Consider the following 25073-nt stretch of genomic DNA (forward strand, 5'->3'; position numbering starts at 1 on the left):
CAACAGAGTGGCTCAGTTTGAGGTCATGTGGCATCGAGACTTACAGACGGTGGAGATGGAAGCTGTGGGAGCATGTGGGTCTGGGCATTCCATGAACCAGTCTAAATAACAGGTTTCGCTAACAAAAAACGAAACATAAGCTAACAGCCAGACTAGTTTACAATGTACCACATCTCTGGTGAGCACAAGAGACTAAAGTAATGTTGTTTAGAAAATAAATGCGTGTCAGCTAACAGCAGCTAAATTCTTTATGATGGCAGCCCTGTTTGTTTATGTTTGACTTGGCGAAAACTCCCTAATCCCAGAATGCAATTCACAATAAAGCACAAATAAACAAGATGTCTACGCTTATTGGCTTAAAAATATTAACTTAGTTTAGTCATTTTTCAGCATATTACAAATTGTCGATGTACTTGTTACAGTGTATACAAGGACCAGAGCACATGACTTGACAAGTTGTTTACCATTTTTGACAAATCACAAAGCAAATAAAATGTTTTCACCTCACAGATTATCACACCAAATACAAGCCTACTGCCTAGCCTAACCGTAGCGCGAAATCTAAACAGGGATGAAACCATTTTAGGGGGGGTTTGTGGGGGGGTTAATTTCATTTGTGGGGGGTTTTCAAGTCCATGGGGGGTAGAAATGGGGAACTGTATCGTGGCGGGATATTAACAAGTTGAAACACAGCCTACAGATAATTAGCAGGCAGCGTGCCTTGATTTGAGGGCAGCGCTGGTAACTTTCCTGTTGCGTAACAATCACATTTTGGAACAGTGAGAGCATTCTGACATCACATGCATGAAAACTCACGCAGGGGCAACGGTTAGAGATATGTAACTCACAGGTGAAAAGGTTAAGTAGTACTTTAAAGTATTTTTACTTAAGTACTTTACACTACTGCTTAATTGTAGCCTAAGCAATATCCAAACGGAGATTCTGTGAAAAGAAAAATCTGACATAGATTGATTCTTCAAGAGACCCCACACTTGTCTCAAAGCAGTGCGAAATGATGCTTAAATAGTTGACCACACGCATGTAGGCTATTGCTTCAAATGTATTATAATAATTGAATGGCTTTGGGAGATTCAATAAGCAATAATTTTGGCCTTTCAATTGCATTAGCCTACTTTATTTCAAAATCATTCAGTGATATTCATGTAATTCTTTATGGATCCATTAACAAAAATGCATGTGGTGGCTGGACTATGCAAAGAGATTTGTGATTCAAGTGGCATGCCTGGCAGAGTTTAGAACTGCCGGAGTACTGTGGTACTGTCTCTGACTAGCAACTATCAAGAACCAGATGTTTTAGTCTTAGTTCTAGTTCATATAAGGACGTCAGTCAATTGAAATCAATTCATTAGGCCCTAATCTATGGATTTCACATGACTGGGAATACAGATATGCATCTGTTGGTCACCAATACCTTTAAAAAAAGGTAGGGGCATGGATCAGAAAACCAGTCAGTATGTACGCTTTATGTTGGTTATTTCCTTTATTTTGGAAGTTACCTGTTGATTAGAAATATGATTTCTTTCTGTGTGATGTACTGCAAAAGGAGAGTTTGCAACTTTTACAACTTATGTGAAGAGTTTTAGAGTTATCATGTTTGATTGAATGTGTCCAAGGTCCCTACAGTACATTGAGGCAGTGTCTGTGTCATAACCTCCACGTCCCTTTCTTCTCTCTCTCAGCCCCGGCCACGTGTCCCCCCCAGCTCGGGTGACTTCATGTGTTCGGAATGTGACAAGGTATTCCCCCTGCAGTGCATGTTCACGCGCCACCTCAAGTGCCACAGCATGGTGAAGAGACACCCCTGCTGCTACTGTGGCAAGGGCTTCAACGACACCTTCGACCTAAAGAGGCACATGCGCACTCACACAGGTGAGACATGCAATACTCAGACACAGACACACAGGTGAGATGTGTGAAAGCACACACACATGCACACACACACACACAGATGGGGAACTTGCAAACACGCACACACACAGGTGACAAGCATGCAAACATATACACACACGCACACACTAGTGGAGGCTCCTCAGAGGAGGAAGGTGAGGACCATCCTCCTCCGTGAATTAAAATGTTAAAACATTTAAAAAGTTATCCTTTTTAGATAAAACTATACTAAATATATGCATGTCACCCAAAAATGGATTAAAACACACTATTTTGCAAAGAAGGTCTACAGTAGCCTCGACAGCACTCTGGAGGGTAGCACCATGGTGTAGCTCGAGGACAGCAAATTCCATCCTCCTCTGGGTACATTGACTTAAATACAAAACCTAGGAGGCTCATGGTTGTCACCCACTTCCATAGACTTACACAGTAATTATGACAACTTCCTGGGTGTCCTCCAACCTATCAGAGCTCTTGCAGCATGAATTGACATGAACTGACATGTTGAACCCGATGGTCACTCTTACAGAGCTCTAGAGTTCCTCTGTGGAGATGGGAGAACATTCCGGAATACAACCATCTCTGCAGCACTCCACCAATCAGGCCTTTATGGTAGAGTGGCCAGACGGAAGCCGCTCCTTAATAAAAGACACATGACAGCCCGCTTGGAGTTTGCCAAAAGGCACCTAAAGACTCTCAGACCATGAGAAACAAGATTATCTGGTCTGATGAAACCAAGATTGAACTATTTGGCCTGAATGCCAAACGTCACGTCTGGAGGAAACCTGGCACCAGCCCTACGGTGAAGCATGGTGGTGGCAGCATCATGCTTTGGGGATGTTTTTCAGCAGCAGGGACTAGGAGACTAGTCAGGATCGAGGCAAAGATGAACGGAGCCAAGTACAGAGAGATCCTTGATGAAATCCTGCTCCAGAGGGCTGAGGACATCCGACTGGGGCAAAGGTTCACCTTCCAACTGAACAACGATCCTAAGCACACTGCCAAGACAACATAGGATTAGCTTCGGGACAAGTCTCTGAATGTCCTTGAGTGACCCAGCCAGAGCCCGGACTTGAACCCGATTTTACATCTCTGGAGAGACATAAAGATAGTTGTGCAGTGATGCTCCCATCGAACCTGACAGAGCTTGAGAGGATCTGCTGAGAAGAATGGGAGAAACTCCCCAAATACAGGTGTGCCAAGCTTGTAGGGTCATACCCAAGAAGACTCAAGGCTGTAATCACTGACAAAGGTACTTCAACAAAGTGCTGAGTAAAGGGTCTGAATACTTATGCAAATGAAATATTTTTTTTTACATAAAAAAATAAATAAAAAAATTATCAAACATTTCGAAAAACCTGTTTTTGCTTTGTCATTATAGGGTATTGTGTGTAGATTGATGAGGGGAAAAAACTATTGAATACATTGCACTGTATATCTAGAGTTAGGTTTTCCAAAACATCAAATGTCCCTTACTCTATTACGTGTTATTTTCAGAAGCAGCGCTTTATTTGCACCACATTTTTCCTAATAAGAGTGAATAACAACAGCATTTGTTCAACATTTTTGCATATGTAGTTGACCCCCTTCTATCATTACAAGTTACCACAAAGTTATACATAATATTTGATGGTATTGTTCAATTATGATTTTAAAACACCTACCTAACAGGGTGGAATGAAGCATAACAGGGTGGAAACCAATAACAGTGTGGAACTAACACCAATAATGAACAAAATATTTAAACAATTAAAGATATTTTATTAACCTTAATCTGTAAAATTGTAAAAAAAAAAAAAACACACTAATTATCCAAATATTAAATCTATTAAAGATATTTTATTAACTTTGAAATCTGTGAAATGGTACAAAACAACAACATACATTCATCATTAGAACTACTTTCTATGTATTTAATTTTCTATTTACTATTTTGACTTAAAAAAAAAATTAAACCTAAGATTGGAAAACAACATAAAAACGGATTATTAAAACACAAGTATTGCATTATAACAACATTGCTAGATCTAAAACAATTGAATTGTATTTGAAAATCACTATTAGTTCAAGATTAATAACACTAATCAGGCATTTTATCATAAACAGCCCTACTCATTTTGCTCCTAACAATTCTGGGCTCACGGTTCAAGCTTAATAAATTGGTTATTCAAAAAATTTTAAACAGCATTTATATAATGTCATACATATAAGGATACATGAACTTTTAAAAAGTGCCATCCCCTCCCCTTATTTCCTCTCACCTCCTTGCCTCTCCTCCACTTCACTCCCTTCCAAAACTTTTCCCACTCCACCCCTCTCTCACCTTTTCTTCACTCCCCTTCACATACTGCAAGTCCCTTTGCTCCAGTTGTAGCTCAGTGGTTTCCAAAGTGGTATTTTATGTAACTCCAAGTAGACTTTTTCCATTTCTACAGAACTTGTATTAAGTGCCTGTGGCTCTGGGATCAGGAATACTACCTGGTTGTCAGCGTACCAGCTGAGGTCGTCACGTCAGCTTGGCCAGAAGTATTTGTTCATTCCATTATGGTCCATGCAGTTGACCTGGATGTTATCCTCCTCCACATCTCTTATGATTCCTGAGTACGGCTCATTGTCGTAGGACGCCACACACCAACTGACCAATATGCTGAGAGTGAATAGCCTCTGGTCACCGCTGGGTTTCACTGGTGCACACAGATCTTGGAGTCTCAACAGCTTCTAGACTTGATTATTTTAACTCAAAGCAGGGACAGTCCATGACCCCCTCATCTCTTTGGCAGAGACAGGTTATGTCTCTGTACTTAATGTGACCTGGCAACACACTTATCACTTTCATCTTCATTGTGCCTTTCACTGCAGTTAGATGGGTTACCTGAGAAGTGATGAGACAATATACTGAGATTGGAACACTTTTGAAAACATTCCCCTACTCACACAGCCACTAGACAAGATCTCCTTCTCGCAGTTAAAAAGATTGACATGTAAAAATCATTCCCTGCACCTTTGTGTCAACGCTGTTCTCGCTGACAAAGAACAGCTCTACTGATGAGTCGAGACTCTTCAGCTTGATGAACAGTGCCTCAGCATCTGGAATGTCTTCTCCTAGGCTCACTAGTTTGTTTCCTCCCTGTAATCGTGCGACACATCATCCCTCAAAAAGAAGGATTTCAACTCTCTTCTTGGATTCAGCAATTGCCCAGTTTCTCTTCGTCCGCACAAAGGGACAAAGATCTCCATCCAATCCAGCCCTCTTCGTTGAAAAACCAAGAGTAGTCTGGGCGAGCGTTTTCAGTCGGTACTCCTTCACTATGTTCCCAATAGTTACTCTTGTAATATCCTTTTCTTTTCTGGTGTTGCGATATTTAGTTATAATATCTTCGGCCAATGATGAGGGCAACAGAAGGGTTCTTCTAATGGTTGGATGGATGGGATGATGTCTCAGCATGGCATTCACTTTTGAGCGAGGAGATTTGGAATTTCCCTTAATGCATTTCCCTTAATGCATTTCCCTTAATGCACCTTTTTCCAAGGTGGCTTGATGTTTCTTGATCTCTGTCTTTGTATTGTTGGTCTTTCTTTGACCTTGACGTCTTTGCCTAAAACACAGTAAGCACTATTAGTATTGTGATCAGTAAACAAATCCATAAATCAATCGACCAATCAGTTAATCAATCAGTTATTCAATGAATCAATCAGTGAACCAATCAAACAAAAAAAAACATAATAATAGCTTGGGTATGGTTTAGTAATATACAATAGAGCATAAATATAAGGAACTGTTGTGAACACAACTCAAGTAGATCCTGAATAATAAAGCATTAAAGTGCCCAGCTGCAAGCTTGCTCTAACCTTGAGAGCCCTGGCATTGGGTCATGTTCAGGAAGTGGTGGAGGTGTGGGGGAGGGGTAAAAGATGCCCTGGCTGTTGCTTTGGCCTTTTCTTCTCTCTTCGTCTCTCTCCATTGTTTCCTTAGAACACGCTTCTCTCTCTCACTGACATCCGCTATCCTCTTCTCTTTCCATCTCCCTGTCTCTCTGCCATCTCTCTCTCAAGGTACTTTTGTCTTCTTTCTGGGTCTGCATCACGGCATGCTCGGTAACGCTGCTGCATTTCTGGGTGATGGTGCCATTCCCTAACAAAATGCATGTAACCATTTTAATATCTTTGTTTTATATACAGTACCAGTCAAAAGTTTGGACACATACTCATTCCAGGGTTTTTCTTTATTTTTACTATTTTCTACATTGTAGAATAATAGTGAAGACATCAAAATGGAATCACATATGAATCATGTAGGAACCAAAAAAGTGTTAAGCAAATCAAAATATATTTAAGCAATAAGGTCCGAGGGGGTGTGGTATATTGGCCATATATCACAAACCCGGAGGTGCCTTATTGCTATTATAAACTGGTTTTCCAATTTAATTAGAGCAGTAAAAATAAATGTTTTGTCATACACGTGGTATACAGTCTGTTATACCACGGCTGTCAGCAAATCAGCATTCAGGGCTCGAACCACCCAGTTTATAATTTATATTTGAGATTCTTCAAAGTAGCCACCCATTTACCTCTGACAGCTTAGCACACTATTGGCATTCTCTCAACCAGCTTCATGAGGTAGTCACCTGGAATGCATTTCAATTAACAGGTGTGCCTTGTTAAAAGTACATTTGTGGAATTTCTTTCCTTAATGCATTTGAGCCAATCAGTTGTGTTGTGACAAGGTTTGGGTGGTAAACAGAAGACAGCCCTATTTGGTAAAATACCAAGTCCATATTATGGCAAGAACAGCTCAAATAAGCAAAGAGAAACGACAGTCCATCATTAGTTTAAGACATGAAGGTCAGTCAATATGGAACATTTCAAGAACTTTGAAAGTTTTTTCAAGTGCAGTCGCAAAAACCATCAAGCGCTATGATGAAACTGGCTGTCACATGAGGACCACCACAGGAAAGGAAGATCCAGAGTTACCTCTGCGGCAGAGGACAAGTTCATTAGAGTTACCAGCCTCAGAAATTACAGCCCAAATAAATGCTTCAGAGTTCAAGTAACAGACATCTCAACATCCAACTGTTCAGAGGAGACTGCGTGAATCAGGCCTTCATGGTTGAATTGCTGTGAAGAAACCACTACTAAACGACACCAATATGAAGAAGAGACTTGCTTGGGCCAAGAAACCCAATCAATGGACATTAGATCGGTGGAATTCTGTCCTTTGATTTGATGAGTCCAAATTTGAGATTTTTGGCCATGCTTCACGGTGGGAACCACACATTCAGAGCTCATCCGTTCACCTACTCTCCGTCTCACAAAGACACGGCGGTTGGAACAAAAAAACATAAATCTGGACTCATCAGACCAAAGGACAGATTTCCACCAGTCTAATGTCCATTGCTCATGTTTCTTGACCCAAGCAAGTCTCTTCTTCTTATTGGTGTCCTTTAGTAGTGGTTTCTTTGCAGCAATTCGATCACAAAGCCCTGATTCACACAGTCTCCTCTGAACAGTTGATGTGTCTGTGACTTGAACTCTGTGAAGCATTTACTTGGGCTGCAATCTGAGGTGCAGTTATTTGGCAATTTATGAGGCTGGTAACTCTAATGAACTTACCCTCTGCAGCAGAGGTAACACTGGGTCTTCCGTTCCTGTGGCGGTCCTCATGAGAGCTAGTTTCATCATAGTGCTTTATGGTCTTTGCGACTGCACTTTAAGAAACATGACTGCCCACCTTGTCTTAAAGTAATGATGGACTATCGTTTCTCTTTGCTTATTTGAGCTGTTCTTGCCATGATATGGACTTGGTCTTTTACCAAATAGGGCTATCTTCAAAGCTGTCATCAAGGCAAAGGGTTGTTACTTTGAAGAATGTCAAATATAAAACATATTTTGATTTGTTTATCACTTTTTTGGTTACTACATGATTCCATATGTGTTATTTCATAGTTTTAATGTCTTCACTATTATTCTACAATGTAGAAAATAGTACAAACAAAGAAAAACCCTGGAATGAATACCAATCAGGGACACAGAAAATCTTAAATACAGTAATAATAAATACAGTAATCATGAAAAAATTGATGACAGATATTTAAAAAAGTATGACTATAAAATAATGAATACATATGTTGAATATCTTATTATTTTATGACTTATAAATATCGTAGAAGTGGATAAATAGCAAGCGGGGACATGGCAAAAACGCCTACATCCACTGAAAACAAAATGGTCAAAATTGATAAAATTCCCTTTTGAGAGTCATATCTTTGTTTTTTGTTTTTATGGTAAAGGACACCTAACTTGATATTTTAAGCCCTTTGGAACGGAACATTTTAATCTAAATAAGAGGTGTTATTTCATGGGGACAGAAAAGGCACCGCATAACAGGAATGACCCAGCCTGCCCATGGTAAAAAAAAAAAAAATTCGCAACAGAGGCATTTGGAATGTTATGAATTTCGAGATATGCATTATGAAATAAAACACATGTTCAAGCAAGGGGAGTTCATTTTGAGCACATGCCCCCTGAAAGGTCTGTGCACAGCCCCGACACACACTATTTCATGTTTCACCCTCTCTCCCCTCCCGCCAGGTATCCGTCCGTACCGCTGCGAGCTGTGCGACAAGGCCTTCACACAGCGCTGCTCCCTCGAGTCCCACCTGAGGAAGATCCATGGCGTTTTCCAGCAGTATGCCTACCGCCAGCGTCGCTCCAAGATCTTCGTGTGCGAGGACTGCGGCTACACGTCCAACCAGCCCGACCAGTACTTCCTCCACATGTGCCAGTGCCACCCGGGCAGCCAAGCCCTGCGCCGCTACTACCGCCACCAGGCACATGAGGGCGCCAACAACATGCCCTCTCAACACAAACCCAGCCCCTTCTTTATATATACTACGGCTGGGTATTATATGGGTTGATTAATGCTCCGGAGTGAAGTTTCACCTAGGTACAGATATAGGATCAGCTTCCCATTCCCCAACCCGAACATTAACCATTAGTAGGGAAGATGCAAAATTTAGATTAGCGTCTACAGGCAACTTTACTTGTTTCTGCCTTAACAAAGGAATTGGCTATCTTGCCACAAAGTAGAGACAGTCTAGCACCAAGGCTAAATGCGTCACAAGCATTTCGCTACACCCGCAATAACATCCACTACACCCGCAATATCATCCACTACACCCGCAATATCATCTGCTAAATATGTGTATGTGACCAATAAAATTTGATTTGATTATATATAAAAAAAACACGTGTTTAAGTGTGACCATTTGAAAAGCACTGCCTCCTTGTGTCCAGTTGAGGTAATGCAGAGAGATTGACGAAAAGGTGAGTCAGTCAATGGTCAACTACGTCAATGACTTGAACAATAGAGAGTGCTGCTGCTTCCACATAAATACATAGAATCAATTGAGAATAACACCCCATCATACAGTACACTCCCAACACACACAAGTAGTTCATAAGTTCATGGCCGTGACTCGGTGGCAGTTCCACATGATGAAGGCCTACAGGCCAGGATCTAGTCCGTCATTGCTGTCTCCCTCGTCTGCCTTAATGTCTCCCCTGCTGCTAAGCAGTTTTATTGACGGGCACAAACAAATGTTTATATCTGTTCAGCGCTATAACGCCTCCTCGATGGAATCAGCTGGAACTCTTTGTCGAGTGCATGTGTGGGGTCCCATATGACCTTTCTGGCCTGTCTGATGATGGTCTCCTCGAAAATGTCCCGGAAAGAGGAGGAAAGTGTCATGCCTATAATCTTCCCTGCTGTCTTGGTCAGTCTCAAGATTTGGGCTTTGAGCTGCACCGTCAGGTTACCAAACCATGTAACAATGGCGTAGCGTTGTTGACGCAACGGTGACCCGGAGTCGACGCAGGAAGTGCAAGTACTGTTGGAATGAATTTGTGAGCACACACTCTGCACATGGCCAGCACAACCCACTGTCAACGTGGACCCCCAGGTACTTATATGAGTTCACCTAGCATGTTACTGTACAGCCACTGTGTTCCAATTTAGGCTCCTATCAATGACAAAATCTGCCATTCTCAACCCGTACAGGGGATGAAAAGGCTGTGAGTGGAAATGGTTAATGGTATGTTTTTGTGGAGTGATGCCTTATCAATGTGTGCTTTAAAATGAACTGTATCACTGGCACACAGGCTTTTTCCTCCTGTTCTTGCCATCCATCCTCCTACCTGTAAATAGCTACAATCCCCCACTTTATATTGACTTGCTTCTTTTTTCTTTGCATGATATATATTTATACAGCATGTTTGACATTTCATGATGTTTTGTGTTTTAAGAAATGTTGTGAAGCTTAAAATGCCAAAAGGATTTCCCAAGCTTTGGATAATAAAGGCCTTCTACACTGAACAAAAATATAAACGCAACATGTAAAGTGTTGGTCCCATGTTTCATGAACTGAAATAAAAGATCCCCGAAATTTTCCGTCTGAACAAAAAACGTATTTCTCTTAAATGTTGTGCACAAATTTGTTTACATCCCTGTTAGTGAGCATTTCTCCTTTGCAAAGATAATCCATCCACCTGACAGATGCACCTTGCGCTGGGGACAATAAAAGGCCACTCTAAAATATGCAGTTTTGTCACACAACACAATTGTCACGTCCTGACCAGCAGGTGGAGTAGGTGTATAAGTTTTGGTCAGGGTGTGGCAGAAGGAGTTGTGTTTTGTATGTTCTGTCTAGGTTGGGTTGTTCTATGTATAGTTAATTGGTGTGGACTTCCAATTGAAGGCAGGTGTGTGGTGTTGCCTTTGATTGGGAGTCCTATATTAGTTGGGTGTGTTTGTCTGTGTATTTGTGGGGGGAATTGTTTGTGAGCACTGCGTTGATTGAGCCTGCTACACTGTCTAGTCGTGAGTACTGTTTATTGTTTTTTTGTCTGTGGATGTGTTCCTGAGTTTAAATAAAAAGAATGAGTATCCACATACCCGCTGCATTTTGGTCTTCCCTTCAACACCACGACGAAATCCGTGACAACAATGCCACAGATATCTCAAGTTTTGAGGGAGTGTGCATGCTGACTGCAGGAATATCCACCATAGCTGTTGCAGATGATTGAATGTTCATTTCTCATTTACCATAAACTGCCTCCAACTTCATTTGAGAGAATTTAGCAGTATGTCCAACCAGCCTCAACCACAGACCACGCATCGTGTGGGCAAGCGGATTGATGATGTCAACTTTGAACAGAGTGCCCCATGGTGGCAGTGGGGTTACGGTATGGGCAGGCATAAGCTACGGACAACGAACACAATTGCATTTTATCGATGGCAATTTGAATGCACAGAAAATACTGTGATAAGATCCTGAGGCCCATTGTGAGGCCCATTTTCTTTAAGGTATCTGTGACCAACAGATGCATATCTGTATTCCCAGTCATGTGAAATCTATATATTACAGCCTATTTAATTGATTTAAATTGACTGATTTCCTCATATGAACTGTAATTCAGGAAAATCTTTGAAATTGTTCCATTTTGCGTTTATATTTTATTCAGTATAATTCTAGTCCCAGTGGATGGGACCTTACCCTCTAAAGCCACTGCTTTAGAGGGTGGGGTTCATGTTTTGTAAGGCTACAGTATCTATATATACTGCTCAAAAAAATAAAGGGAACACTTAAACAACACAATGTAACTCCAAGTCAGTCACACTTCTGTGAAATCAAACTGTCCACTTAGGAAGCAACACTGATTGACAATACATTTCACATGCTGTTGTGCAAATGGAATAGACAACCAGGTGGAAATTATAGGCAATTAGCAAGACACCCCCAATAAAGGAGTGGTTCTGCAGGTGGTGACCACAGACCACTTCTCAGTTCCTATGCTTCCTGGCTGATGTTTTGGTCACTATTGAATGCTGGCGGTGCTTTCACTCTAGTGGTAGTATGTGACGGAGTCTACAACCCACACAAGTGGCTCAGGTAGTGCAGCTCATCCAGGATGGCACATCAATGCGAGCTGTGGCAAGAAGGTTTGCTGTGTCTGTCAGCGTAGTGTCCAGAGCATGGAGGCGCTACCAGGAGACAGGCCAGTACATCAGGAGACGTGGAGGAGGCCGTAGGAGGGCAACAACCCAGCAGCAGGACCGCTACTTCCGCCTTTGTGCAAGGAGGAGCAGGAGGAGCACTGCCAGAGCCCTGCGAAATGACCTCCAGCAGGCCACAAATGTGCATGTGTCTGCTAAAACGGTCAGAAACAGACTCCATGAGGGTGGTATGAGGGTCCGACGTCCACAGGTGGGGTTGTGCTTACAGCCCAACGCCGTGCAGGACATTTGGCATTTGCCAGAGAACACCAAGATTGGCAAATTCGCCACTGGCACCCTGTGCTCTTCACAGATGAAAGCAGGTTCACACTGAGCACATGTGACAGTCTGGAGACGCCGTGGAGAACGTTCTGCTGCCTGCAACATCCTCCAGCATGACCGGTTTGGCGGTGGGTCAGTCATGGTGTGGGGTGGCATTTCTTTGGGGGGCCGCACAGCCCTCCATGTGCTCGCCAGAGGTAGCCTGACTGCCATTAGGTACCGAGATGAGATCCTCAGACCCCTTGTGAGACCATATGCTGGTGCGGTTGGCCCTGGGTTCCTCCTAATGCAAGACAATGCTAGACCTAAGGTGGCTGGAGTGTGTCAGCAGTTCCTGCAAGAGGAAGGCATTGATGCTATGGACTGGCCCGCCCGTTCCCCAGACCTGAATCCAATTGAGCACATCTGGGACATCATGTCTCTCTCCATCCACCAACGCCACGTTGCACCACAGACTGTCCAGGAGTTGGCGAATGCTTTAGTCCAGGTCTGGGAGGAGATCCCTCAGGAGACCATCTGCCACCTCATCAGGAGCATGCCCATGCGTTGTAGGGAGGTCATACAGGCACGCGGAGGCCACACACTACTGAGCCTCATTTTGACTTGTTTTAAGGACATTACATCAAAGTTGGATCAGCCTGTAGTATGGTTTTCCACTTTAATTTTGAGTGTGACTCCAAATCCAGACCTCCATGGGTTGATAAATTGGATTTCCATTGATTATTTTTGTGTGATTTTGTTGTCGGCACATTCAACTATCTAAAGAAAAAGTATTTAATAAGATTGTTTCATTCATTCAGATCTAGGATGTGTTATTTTAGTGTTCCCTTTATTTTTTTGAGCAGTGTATATCACTAGTATACAAATTAGCTGATTAGTTGCTTGACCAGTGGGAGAGACAGGTACAGTTCTAGATACCATTAGAGTTTGAGGAAAAGTGAGGAGGGTCTGACTGAAACATAAAACTTGTCAAATTGTATGTTTAATTTCGCTGCATCCATAGTAACTAAAGTGAAGCTCATCTGGGGTCCAACATGAAACATTGTTCAAACAAGTACTTCCAACCACACCTGCACACTGTTTTAATAATAATAATAATAATAATATATATCCATATACAAACACATACACATTACGGCATTCATATGTTTTCTGTCTGTTTGCTATATGCATGAGCCACTTGCCTGTATCCAGAAAACACTCCTAACAAGAATGGGCAATATGGTTTTGAACTAGAACGTGAAGTTGAACAAGCCTAAAACATGGGATTCTTACAGCATTCCTCTAAAGCCCTCAAACTCAACTCTGGACCTCGAAGCCATTTCCACTGCATTTTGTTTTATTGTTCCCTCTAATCAGGGACTGAAGCTCATAACTAGAGGCTAGTAGTGAGGCATCATGGGATTGGTCTTGTTCTGTAACCACTATGGTTTTGTAACATTTTATTTTGCTTGATGAGGTACATTCCACAAATGTTTTAATTACTTATGTTTACTTCCCAAGTTTTATTGTGCTTAAAGGGAGAGTTCACCCTGACAAAATAAAAATATTGTTTGTTTCCTTACAATGAAAGTAGTCTAAGCACAGACTACAATCCACACTTTGGGATTATTTACCAAGCATATTTTTATATTTCAGCCCCATATCATCTCAAAGTATGTGAAAGAGATTGTAAAGCTTAATGACATGACCACTAATATTACTATTTTTACAGTGATTAGTGGTTGCTGGCAGTGGCTAGGTAAACAAGTCTTAAGCAGGGTCTTCCTTTCCTGTAGCGGTCTTCATGAGAGCCAGTTTCATCATAGTGCCTGAATGTTTTTGCGACTGCACTTGAAGAAACTTTCAAAGTTCTTTACATCTTCCCTATTGACTGACCTTCATGTCTTAAAGTAATGATGGACTGTCGTTTCTCTTTGCTTATTTGAGCTGTTCTTGCCATAATATGGACTTGGTCTTTTACCAAATGGTCTTCTGTATACTTACCCTACCTTCTCACAACACAACTTATTGGATCAAACACAGGAAAGGAAGGAAATTCCACAAATGTACTTTTAACAAGGCACCCCTGTTAATTGAAAGGTGACTACCACATGAAGCTGGTTGAGAGAATGCGAAGAGTGTGCAAAGCTGTCATCAAGGCAAAGGGTGGCTACTTTGAAGAATCTAAAATATATTTTGGGGATTTGTTTAACACTTTTTTGGTTACTACATGATTCCATATGTGTTATTTCATAGTTTTGATGTCGTCACTATTATTCTAGTAAAAATAGAGAAAAACCCTTGAATGAGTGTGTGTTCAAACTTTGACTGGTACTATATATATATGAGAGAGAGAGGGAAATAGTGTGAATACACAGTGAATAACAAATAGAAATCACAATTAGAAAATAACATGGCTATATACAGTGAGTACCAGTACTGAGGTGATGTGCAGGGGTACGAGGTAATTGAGTTAGTTATGTACTGTAAATATAGGTAGGGGTAAAGTGACTAGGCAACAGGATACATAATAGATAGTAGCAGCAGCGTATGTCCAAAAAAGGCAGTGAGTTAGTGAAAAAAACAGGTCAATGCTCCTGAGTGGCGCAGCGGTCTAAGGTACTGCATCTCAGTGCAAGAGGCGCCACTACAGTCCCTGGTTTGAATCCAGGCTGTATCACATATGGCCGGGATTGGGAGTCCCATAGGGCGGCGCACAATTGGCCCAGCGTCGTCCAGGTTTGGCCGGGGTAGGCCGTCATTGTATAAATAAGAATTTGTTCTTAACTGACTTGCCTACTTAAATAAAGGTTCAATTAAAAAAACAAATGCAGGTAGTCTGGGTAGCCATTTGATTAGCTATTTAGCAGTCTTGTTTAGCAGTCTTATGGCTTGGGGGTAGAAGCTGTTCAGGGCCTTGTTGGTTCCAGACTTGAAGCACTGGTACTACTTGCTGTGCTGTAGCAGAGAGAACAGTCTGTGGCTTGAATGGCTGGAGTTTTTGACACATTTTTGGGCCTTCCTCTGACACCGCCTGGTATAGAGGTCTTGGATGGCAGGGAGATCGGCCCCAGTGATGTACTGGACCGTACGCACTACCCTCTGTAGCGCCTTGCGGTCGGATACCAAGCAGTTGCCATACCAAGAGGTGATGCAGCCAGTCAAGATACTCTCGATGATGCAGCTCTAGAACTTTTTGAGGATCTGGGGGCCGATGCCAAATCTTTTCAGCCTCCTGAGGGGGGAGAGGCATTGTCATGCCCGCTTCACAACTGTGTTGGTGTGTTTGGACCGTGATAGATCCTTAGTGATGTGGACACAGAGGAACTTGAAGTTCTCGACCCGCTCCACTACAGCCCCGTCAATGTGAATGGGGGCATGCTCGGCCCTCCGTTTCCTGTAGTCCCCAATCAGTTCCTTTGTCTTACTAACGATGAGGTTAGTAAGGCCTACCACCGTCAAGTTGTCTGCAAACTTAGTGATGGTGTTGGAGTCGTGTGTGGCCACGCAGTCATGGGTGAACAGGGAGTCCAGGAGGGGACTTATCACGCTCCCCTGAGGGCCGGATGTGTTGTTGCCTACCCTCACCACCTAGGGCGGCCCTTCAGGAAGTCCAGGATCCAGTTGCAGGGGGAGGTGTTCAGTCCCAGGGACCTTATCTTAATGATGAGTTGTGAGGGCACTATGGTGTTGAAGGCTGAGCTGTAGTCAATGAACAACATTCTCACGTAGGTGTTTCTTTTGTCCAGGTGGGAAAGGGCATTGTAGAGTACAATAGAGATTGCGTCATGTCAAATCAAATCACATTTTAGCAGATGTTATTGCGGGTGTAGCGAAATGCTTGTGTTCCTAGCTCCAACAGTGCAGTAGTGTCTAACAATTCACAACATTACACACATATCTAAAAGTAAAAGAATGGAATTAAGAAATATGTAAATATTAGGACGAGCAATGTCAGAGTGGCATTGACTAAAATACAGTAGAATAGCATACAGTATATACATATGAAATGAGTAAAGCAGTATGTGAACATTATTAAAGTGACCAGTGATTCTGTGGATCTGTTGGGGCGGTATGCAAATTAGAGTGGGTCCAGGGTGTCTGGGATGATGGTGTTGATGTAAGCAATGACCAGCCTTTCAAAGCATTTCATGTGAATGTTATGGGTCGATAGTCATTTAGACAGGTTACCTTGGTATTCTTGGGCACATATCGACTATGGTGGTCGGCTTGAAACATGTAGGTAATACAGACGGTCAGGGAGAAGTTGAAATTGTCACTGAAGACACTTGCCAGCTGGCCAACGCATGCTCTGAGTACGTGTCCTGATAATCTGTCTGGCCCTGCGGCCTTGTGAATGTTTCATGATTAACTACTTATGGTGTGATTGTGGCAACGTACAGGAACTCAAGTCCTTTTGTTCTCCTGATTTGGTATAGCTTACTATCAAATTCCCCCTCACGCCGACACCGTGACAGCTCTCAAGGAACTACACTGGACTTTGTGCAAACTGGAAACCGCATATCCCAAGGCCACATTTATTGTAGCTGGGGACTTTAATAAAGCAAATCTGAGGAAAACGCTACCGAAGTTTATCCTACTGTTACAAGTTGACAACTTTTGCACTTACACAATTTCTATTTGGACCTAGAGATAAGTCAGGGGGTTTCTTAATTACTGTTCTTTTGGGTGTCATGCGTCCTCCATAGTGACTGCTGTACACAAATGGTACAGCCACACCTCTGTGTAGTCACTTTTTCAGTATCTATTGTCCCTTTGATGTCAGTCTCTCAGCATGGCTCTTTTCACACAGAAAAAGCAGCAAAACCAAAGAAAATCCAGACACCACTGCTCCCCACCGATTTGCAACTTCTGGGCCTATATTAATAAAGCGTCTCTGAGTAGGAGTTCTGATCTGGGATCAGTTTTGCCTTTTAGATCATAATAAATAAGATTAAATGGACAGGTGGGGGACAGATCACTCCTAGTCTGAGACAATTTACGCATACGGGTCTTGAATCTTTCACAATTTTCCGTTTGGAATACCATCAAGGTTTAGGGTTGCATGCAATGTGACTGATATGAAACAGCTATCACTGTGGCAAGGAGTTTGTCCTGACCCAAATGGCCATGAAAAACTCCTGGCCTTAGTGATATTGTGTGCATATTAGCCTACAGAAAACAACATTGGCTACATATCACCAGTGATATCCTACATGAGTTCACATCCTATATCACCCACATTATACATCACCATCATTCACGTCCAGAGCTGGGTTTTAATACTTTGGGAATCACTTTCAAATACTTTATATGTGCTTGTTTGAGCTTGCCTAGCGTAATAAACCAATAGAAAAGTCCCAAAACTGCAAACCCTGTAGTTTATTTGAAAGAATATTAAGTATTTGAACCCAGGCCAGTTCATATCCTACATCAACTAAATCCTATAAAATCTGTCAGATTATTCTACATTTCATGCTGGGAAAGTCGTGGTGCTCCATGTGGTAGCCCACGTTAAAGGTGATATAGTTGATGAGTACGTCTTGATTCTGCTCAGGTACATGTAATGTTTGTAATGTTTCAGGAAACTAGGCGTATGTCACGGGTCACTACTTCACAGGAGAGCTGTTTGAACGTAAACGTTAAAAAAAAATCGAAATGCCTTTTTCTGGCAGAAATGCCTTCTCGAACATGTGAATTTTCTTGTGCCCTAATAACAAACTTGTATGCCATCTGTAAATACAAATAAAATTGTTAAATTAGTCGGTTTAGCCACAGAAAAAGACAGCAACCATCCCGCTAGCCATGATCGGCTGAGATAATAAGTGGGCTGGACATGCCGACAGATGAGTTTGGATTGATCTGCCATATTGATGCTTCTGTCTATTTGAGCTGGTCAGTATGTGTAGGTAATCCTGTCTAACGCAGCTTTAAAAAAAATATGTATTGCGTAGTAAGACTTAACAAAAGACACCACTATGCAAGTATCCATTTCAATAGAATGTCACTGCAACAACTGTTTCAGAGCACTCTTATCTGAGTGTGCCAGAGCGCAGAATAAATTATGAATTTATGAACGCTCAACACCTGTTGAATATGGCTGGTGTCAGTAAACGTTGGCAAAAAAGCGTAACTAAATTGTTGCCAGGAGCACAGTTACGGTGTTAGAACATGTTAGAGTTTCAACGGGAAAAAGTCTGTTGAAACAAAGACCATTCCTTTACTGAATGTTGAGAGCGCATAACTGAATCTTCTCCCTTGATATACAACATGGCGTTTCAACGACAGGGTGTTTCACCGAGACGTGGCTGGAATATGTTCGAGGATTCATCCAATGGCATTGAGGAATGCACCACCTCAGTCATCAGCTTCATTAATAAGTGCATCAATGACATCGTCCCCACAGTGACTGTACGTACATATCCCAACCAGAAGCCATGGATTACAGGCAACATCCACATCGAGCTAAAGGCTAGAGCTGCCGCTTTCAAGGAGTGGGAGACTAATCCGGACGCTTACAAGAAATCCTGCTATGCCCTCAGACGAACCATCAAACAGGTAAAGCATCAATATAGGATTAAGAATGAATCCTACTACACCAGCTCTGATGCTCATCGGATGTGGCAGGGCATGAAAACTATTATGGATTACAAAGGGAAACCCAGACGCGAGCTGCCTAGTGACGCGAGCCTACCAGACGAACTAAATGCCTTTCATGCTCGCTTCGATGCAAGCAACACTGAAGCATGCACGAGAGCACCAGCTGTTCTGGATGATGCACCAGCTGTGTGATAATGCTCTCGGTAGCCGATGTGAACAAAACCTTTAAACAGGTCAACATTCACAAAGCTGCTGGGCCAGACGGATTACCAGGACGTGTACTCAAAGCATGCACGGACCAACTGTCAAGTGTCTTCAGTGACATTTTCAACCTCTCCCTGACCGAGTCTGTAATACCTACATGTTTCAAGCAGACGACCATAGTTCCTGTGCCCAAGGAAGTAAAGGTAACCTGCCTAAATGATTACCGCCCTAAGGCACTCAAATCGGTAGCCATGAAGTGCTTTGAAAGGCTGGTCATGGCTCACATCAACAGCATCCTCCCGGACACCCGAGACCCACTCCAATTCACATACCGCCCCAATAGATCCACAGATGACGCAATCTCAAACGCACTCCACACTGCCTTTTTTCACCTGGACAAAAGGAACACCTATGTGAGAATGCTGTTCATTGACTACAGCTCAGCGTCCAACCCCATAGTTCCCACGAAGCTCATCACTAAGCTAAGGACTCTGGGACTAAACACCTCCCTCTGCAACTGGATCCTGGACTTCCTGACAGGCCACTCCCAGGTGGTAAGAGTAGGCAACAAAACATCTGCCACGATGATCCTTAGGGCCCCTCAGGGGTGTGTGCTTAGTCCCCTCCTGTATTCCCGGTTCACCCATGACTGCGTGGCCAAACACGACTCCAACACCATCATTAAGTTTGCTGAAGACACAGCAGTGGTAGGCCTGATCATTTAAACATTTTTTTTTTACATTTTAGTCATTTAGCAGACACTCTTATCCAGAGCAACTTACAGTAGTGAATGCATACATTTCATACGTTTTTTCTTTCTTTTTTTTCATACTGGCCCCCCGTGGGAATCGAACCCACAACCCTGGCGTTGCAAACACCATGCTGGCGTTGCAAACACCATGCTCTACCAACTGAGCCACAGGGAAGGCTGATCACCGACAACGATGATGAGACAGCCTAAAGGGAGGTCAGAGAACTGGTAGTGTGGTGCTAGGACAACAACCTCTTCCTCAATATGAGCAAGACTAAGGAGCTGATCGTGGACTACAGGAAAAGGCGGGCCAAACAGGCGCCCATTAACATCGACGGGGCTGTAGTTGAGCGGGTCGAGAGTTTCAAGTTCCTTGGTGTTCACATCACCAATGAACTATCATGGTCCAAACATATCAAGACAGTTGTGAAGAGGGCACGACAAAACCTTTTCCCCCTCAGGAGACTGAAAAGATTTGGGATGGGTCCCCAGATCCTCAAAAGGCACACACCTGTCTATATAAGGTCCCACAGTTGACAGTGCATGTCAGAGCAAAAACCAAGCCATGAGGTCGAAGGAATTGTCCGTAGATCTCCGAGACAGGATTGTGTCGAGGCACAGATCTGGGAAAGAGTACCAAAAACTTTCTGCAGCATTGATGTTCCCCAAGAACACAGTGGCCTCCATCATTCTTAAATGGAAGAAGTTTGGAACCACCAAGACTCTTTCTAGAGCTGGCCGCCAGGCCAAACTGAGCCATCGGTGGAGAAGAGCCTTGGTCAGGAAGGTGAACAAGAACCCAAGGGTGACTCTGACGGAGCTCCAGAGTTCCTCTGTGGAGATGGGAGAACCTTCCAGAAGGACAACTATCTCTGCAGCACTCCACCGATCAGGCCTTTATGGTAGAGTGGCCAGACGGAAGCCATTCCTCAGTAAAAGGCACATGACAGTTTGCCAGAAGACACCTAAAGACTCTCAGACCATGCAAAACAAGATTCACTGGTCTGATGAAACCAAGATTGAACTTTTATGCCTGAATGCCAAGCGTCACGTCTGGAGGAAACCTGGCACCATCCCTACGGTGAAGCATGGTGGTGGCTGTGGGGATGCTGTGGGGATATTTTTCAGCAACAGGAACTGGGAGACTAGTCAGGATCGAGGGAAAGATGAACAGAGCAAAGTAAAGAGAGATCCTTGATGTAAACCTGCTCCAGAGTGCTCAGGACCTCAGACTGGGGCGAAGGTTCACCTTCCAACAGGACAACGATCCTAAGCACACATCCAAGACAACGCAGGAGTGGCTTCAGGACAAGTCTCTGAATGTCCTTGAGTGGCTCAGCCAGAGCCTGGACTTGAACCCGATAGAACATCTCTGGAGAGACCTGAAATTAGCTCTGCAGCAACGTTCCCTATCCAACCTGACATAGCTTGTGAGGATCAGCAGAGAAGAATGGGAGAAACTCCCCAAATACAGGTGTGCCAAGCTTGTAGTATCATACCCCAAAAGACTCGAGGCTGTAATTGCTGCCAAAGGTGCTTCAACAAAGTACTGAGGAAAGAGTCTGAATACCGAATCCATAAAAATGTTGCCAATACTATGTCTCATAAGAAACATCTTGAAGATTTCAGAAATGTATCATGTGTTGGGCTAATACATTGGATAGATGCCAGGCTACAGAAGAAGGAATTCCGAATTCACCCTACTCATACGCACAGCAGTGTTCTAGAATATTGCATAATTGGCTTTCATACTTTTCAAATTCTCAGTAAAGCTCAAGCTATTTTTTCAACTGTCAACACATTCAAATGAATAGAGGACACATACCGGAGGCGCATTGGTTGGGGATTATGGGGAGGTGCATGTTCGGGTGGTGCATCCCCAATGGATGATGGTCTCAGAGCCACTAGCTATGTTACAATGGGAAGCCGGACTATCACGTCTTAGCGTCGGTGGGCCATCATCTACGTTTTAAGCTCTTCCCTGCTCTTCTTCCTGCTATTAGACCATAGTCCACAGACACAGAGGTGATAACCCGCCAAACCTGACTTGTCCGTCGGACTGTCAAATGGTGAAGCGTGATTCATCACTCCAGAAAACGCGTTCCCGCTGCTCCAGAGTCCAATGGCGGCAAGTTTAACACCACTCCAGCCGACGCTTGGCATTAAGCATGATGTTCTTAGGCTTGTGTGCGGCTGCTTGGCATGTAAACCCATTTCATGAAGCTCCGGAGGAACAGTTCTTGTGCTGATGTCGCTTCCAGAGGCAGTTTGGAACCCAGTAGAGAGTGTTGCAACCAAGGACAGCATAGGACAGCCCCTCCACCAACACACTAATATTATGAATCTCTCCACGGTATTTTCTCTGTCCCCTTCTGAGACTCAGCTGCTGGAGAAGGGACTGACATTTGTCCCGACACCGATGCGGTCGGACTATGGGGACCTGCAAAGGGACATCCATAGGTTCCATAGAAACCTCAAGCTATTAGACCATTTTGACTATACTACTGATTTTATTACCCAACCATTCACTGAAAGATCTAAATGGGAACCCTCACTAAAGAAACTATCACAACCAATTAGAAACTTATTAAAATCAATACACAGATTAGAGATTTACATAGCTCTACCATTACAACTTCACATAACATTACACAAGATGAAAGACTAGCTATAACACAGCTAAGACAAAACAAATGTATAACAATTAAACCAGCAGACAAAGGCTCCAAGATAGTGATAATGGATAATCAGCGATATCTCTTGGAAGCCAATCGCCAACTTTCTAATACACAACACTACACTCCCATCCCCACTTCCACACAGATGGAGACACAGACACTAGTGAGACAGACTATAGCGGACCTTTATAAAAATAAATTCATCTCACATAGACAGAAAGTATACTTAGATGGACCTGATATACCGAGACAGACTCTTTAACCTCTTACCAAAAATTCACAAAACACCAGAGACATGGACTGTCCCCTTTCGGGTCCCCATGGGAAGACCCATCGTCTCTGATTGTGGTAGTGAGTCATCTCCAGCAGCTGAATTCATAGATCATTTTCTTAACCCCATCTCACAAAAACATGCCAGCTATATTAAGGACACATATCACTTCAGCAAAAGTAATAATTCCCTTAAAAATATGCACATTTGACAATGCATTTCATAATTTTTCGACCACATAGGGGCACTATAGGCTATGTCACACTTCATTCGTGAGCCAAGCGAGATAGATCCATAATAAAGATTTTATTAGTATAATTCATATTGTTTCCAAAAGATGATTAAATATGTGCAATCAAACGTTAAGGCATATCAGTAATACTATATATATATATATATATATATATATATATATATATATATATATATATATAAACTGAGCATACCAAACATTAGGAACACCTTCCTAATACTGAGTTGCAACCCGCCCCCTCCCTTTTGCCCTCAGAAGAGCCGCAATCAGTTACGGCATGGACTCTTCAAAGTGTCGAAAGTGTTCCACAGGGATGCTGGCCCATGTTGACGCCAATGCTTCCCACAGTTGTGTCAAGTTGGCTGGATGTCCTTTGGGTGGTGGACCATTCTTGAAACACACAGCAAACTGTTGAGCATGAAAAACCCAGCAGCGTTTCAGATAAATCGATGTGCTTGGAACCTACTACCATACCCCGTTCAAAAGCACTTAAATATTTTGTCTTGCCCATTCACCCTCTGAGTGGCACACATACACATTCTGTGTCTCGATTGTCTCAAGGTTTAAAAATTCTTCTTTAACCTGTCTCCTCCCCTTCATCTACACAGATTTAAGTGGATTTAACAAGTCACATCAATAAGGGATCATAGCCTTCACCTGGATTCACCTGGTCAGTCTATGTCATGGAAAGTGCAGGTGTTCTTAATATTTTGTATACTCCGTGTATAATGACACCTATTTAAAACAAAATGTAGTCACAAATGTATGACCTTTTATAGTACCCAGTGAGTGACAATCGTGCTCTTCCTCATGCACATCTCAAGTATTGCTCAAATACAAAAGGCCTTGCAACCTAAAGTATACAGTGCATATTTTGTAGTATACAGCCCCACGATGAAGGTGTCATTAATACTCATCAACCTAGATGTCAAACAGGCAAATATATAGATAAAAGTCACCTTGTACTAGAGAGATTTACACATCTATCAAAAAGTCTCGCCAGGGTAAGCCTACACAAAACACAGCCCTTATTATAAGTGTTTCTAAAATCCCCTACGGGAAAAATGAATGGTGGAAAAAACGATTGTAACCATTTCCCTATTTGACCGCTAGGTTTTGTGGGTATTATGACTCATACTGTGGTACTCTATACGGTTTCTCTCAAAATCCAGTATAATTCTCTTACATGCCTCTATGTCCAAAGGAACATTTTAGGCCTATATGATTTAAAACGGCTTACCAAACAACAAGGAGTATATACAAAAGCCTTTTGACAGCATAATAGCTAGCACAGGACACATAGTTTGGGATTCAAACCAATAGCCTTGTGTTGGTTACTTGGCTATACTGGACTTATGTGCCATAGCTCTCTAACATGTATTTTTAGTACACATCATCTATAGTGTAACCTATCTCTGGTCCAGGTCATTATGGTGCTTAGCCTTCCTGTTTGTAGGAAGGCTCAGTGTCAGCAAGCTGCATGTAACACCCTGGACCAGACCTAATTCTAACTTTACAACGCCAGAAAACATTAACAGACACACTTGCCTCAGATCTCTCTATCCTTAATCTCGTTCCCAGACACTTCCACCCAAAAGGCAGAGTTGCAAAGAAAAAGCCATATCTCAGACTGGCCAATAAAAAGAAAGGATTAAGATGGGCAAAAGAACACAGACACTGGACAGAGGAACTGTGCCTAGAAGGCCAGCATCCCGGAGTTACCTTTTCACTGTTGACGTTGAGACTGGTGTTTTGCGGGTACTATTTAATGAAGCTGCCAGTTGAGGACTTGTGAGGCTTCTGTTTCTCGAACTAGACACTCTAATGTACTTCCTCTTGCTCAGTTGTGCACCGGGGCCTCCCACTGGGGCCTCCCCTTTCTATTCTGGTTAGAGACAGTTTGCGCCGTTCTGTGAAGGGAGTAGTACACATTGTTGTGTACGAGATCTTCAGTTTGTTGGCAATTTCTTGCATGGAATAGCCTTCATTTCTCAGAACAAGAATAGACTGATGAGTTTCAGGAGAAAGTTCTTTGTTTCTGGCCATTTTGAGCCTGTAATCAAACCCACAAATTCTGATGCTCCAGATACTCA

At 42.8% G+C, this 25073-nt stretch overlaps 1 protein-coding gene across 1 annotated transcript; it reads left to right on the forward strand.

Moving 5' to 3' along the window:
• The first annotated feature begins 1731 nt into the window (after positions 1 to 1731).
• LOC106567599 (transcription factor Ovo-like 2) lies at positions 1732 to 9081 on the forward strand. The gene is made up of 2 exons (XM_014137110.3): positions 1732 to 1890; positions 8497 to 9081. The coding sequence occupies exons 1-2, from the start codon at positions 1737 to 1739 to the stop codon at positions 8820 to 8822; spliced, it is 480 nt and encodes a 159-aa protein (XP_013992585.2). The 5' UTR covers positions 1732 to 1736; the 3' UTR covers positions 8823 to 9081.
• Positions 9082 to 25073: the final 15992 nt, after the last annotated feature.

Source organism: Salmo salar, chromosome 13 (genome assembly GCF_965601325.2).
Source record: "Salmo salar chromosome 13, fSalSal1, whole genome shotgun sequence".
Taxonomy (NCBI): Eukaryota; Metazoa; Chordata; class Actinopteri; order Salmoniformes; family Salmonidae; genus Salmo; species Salmo salar.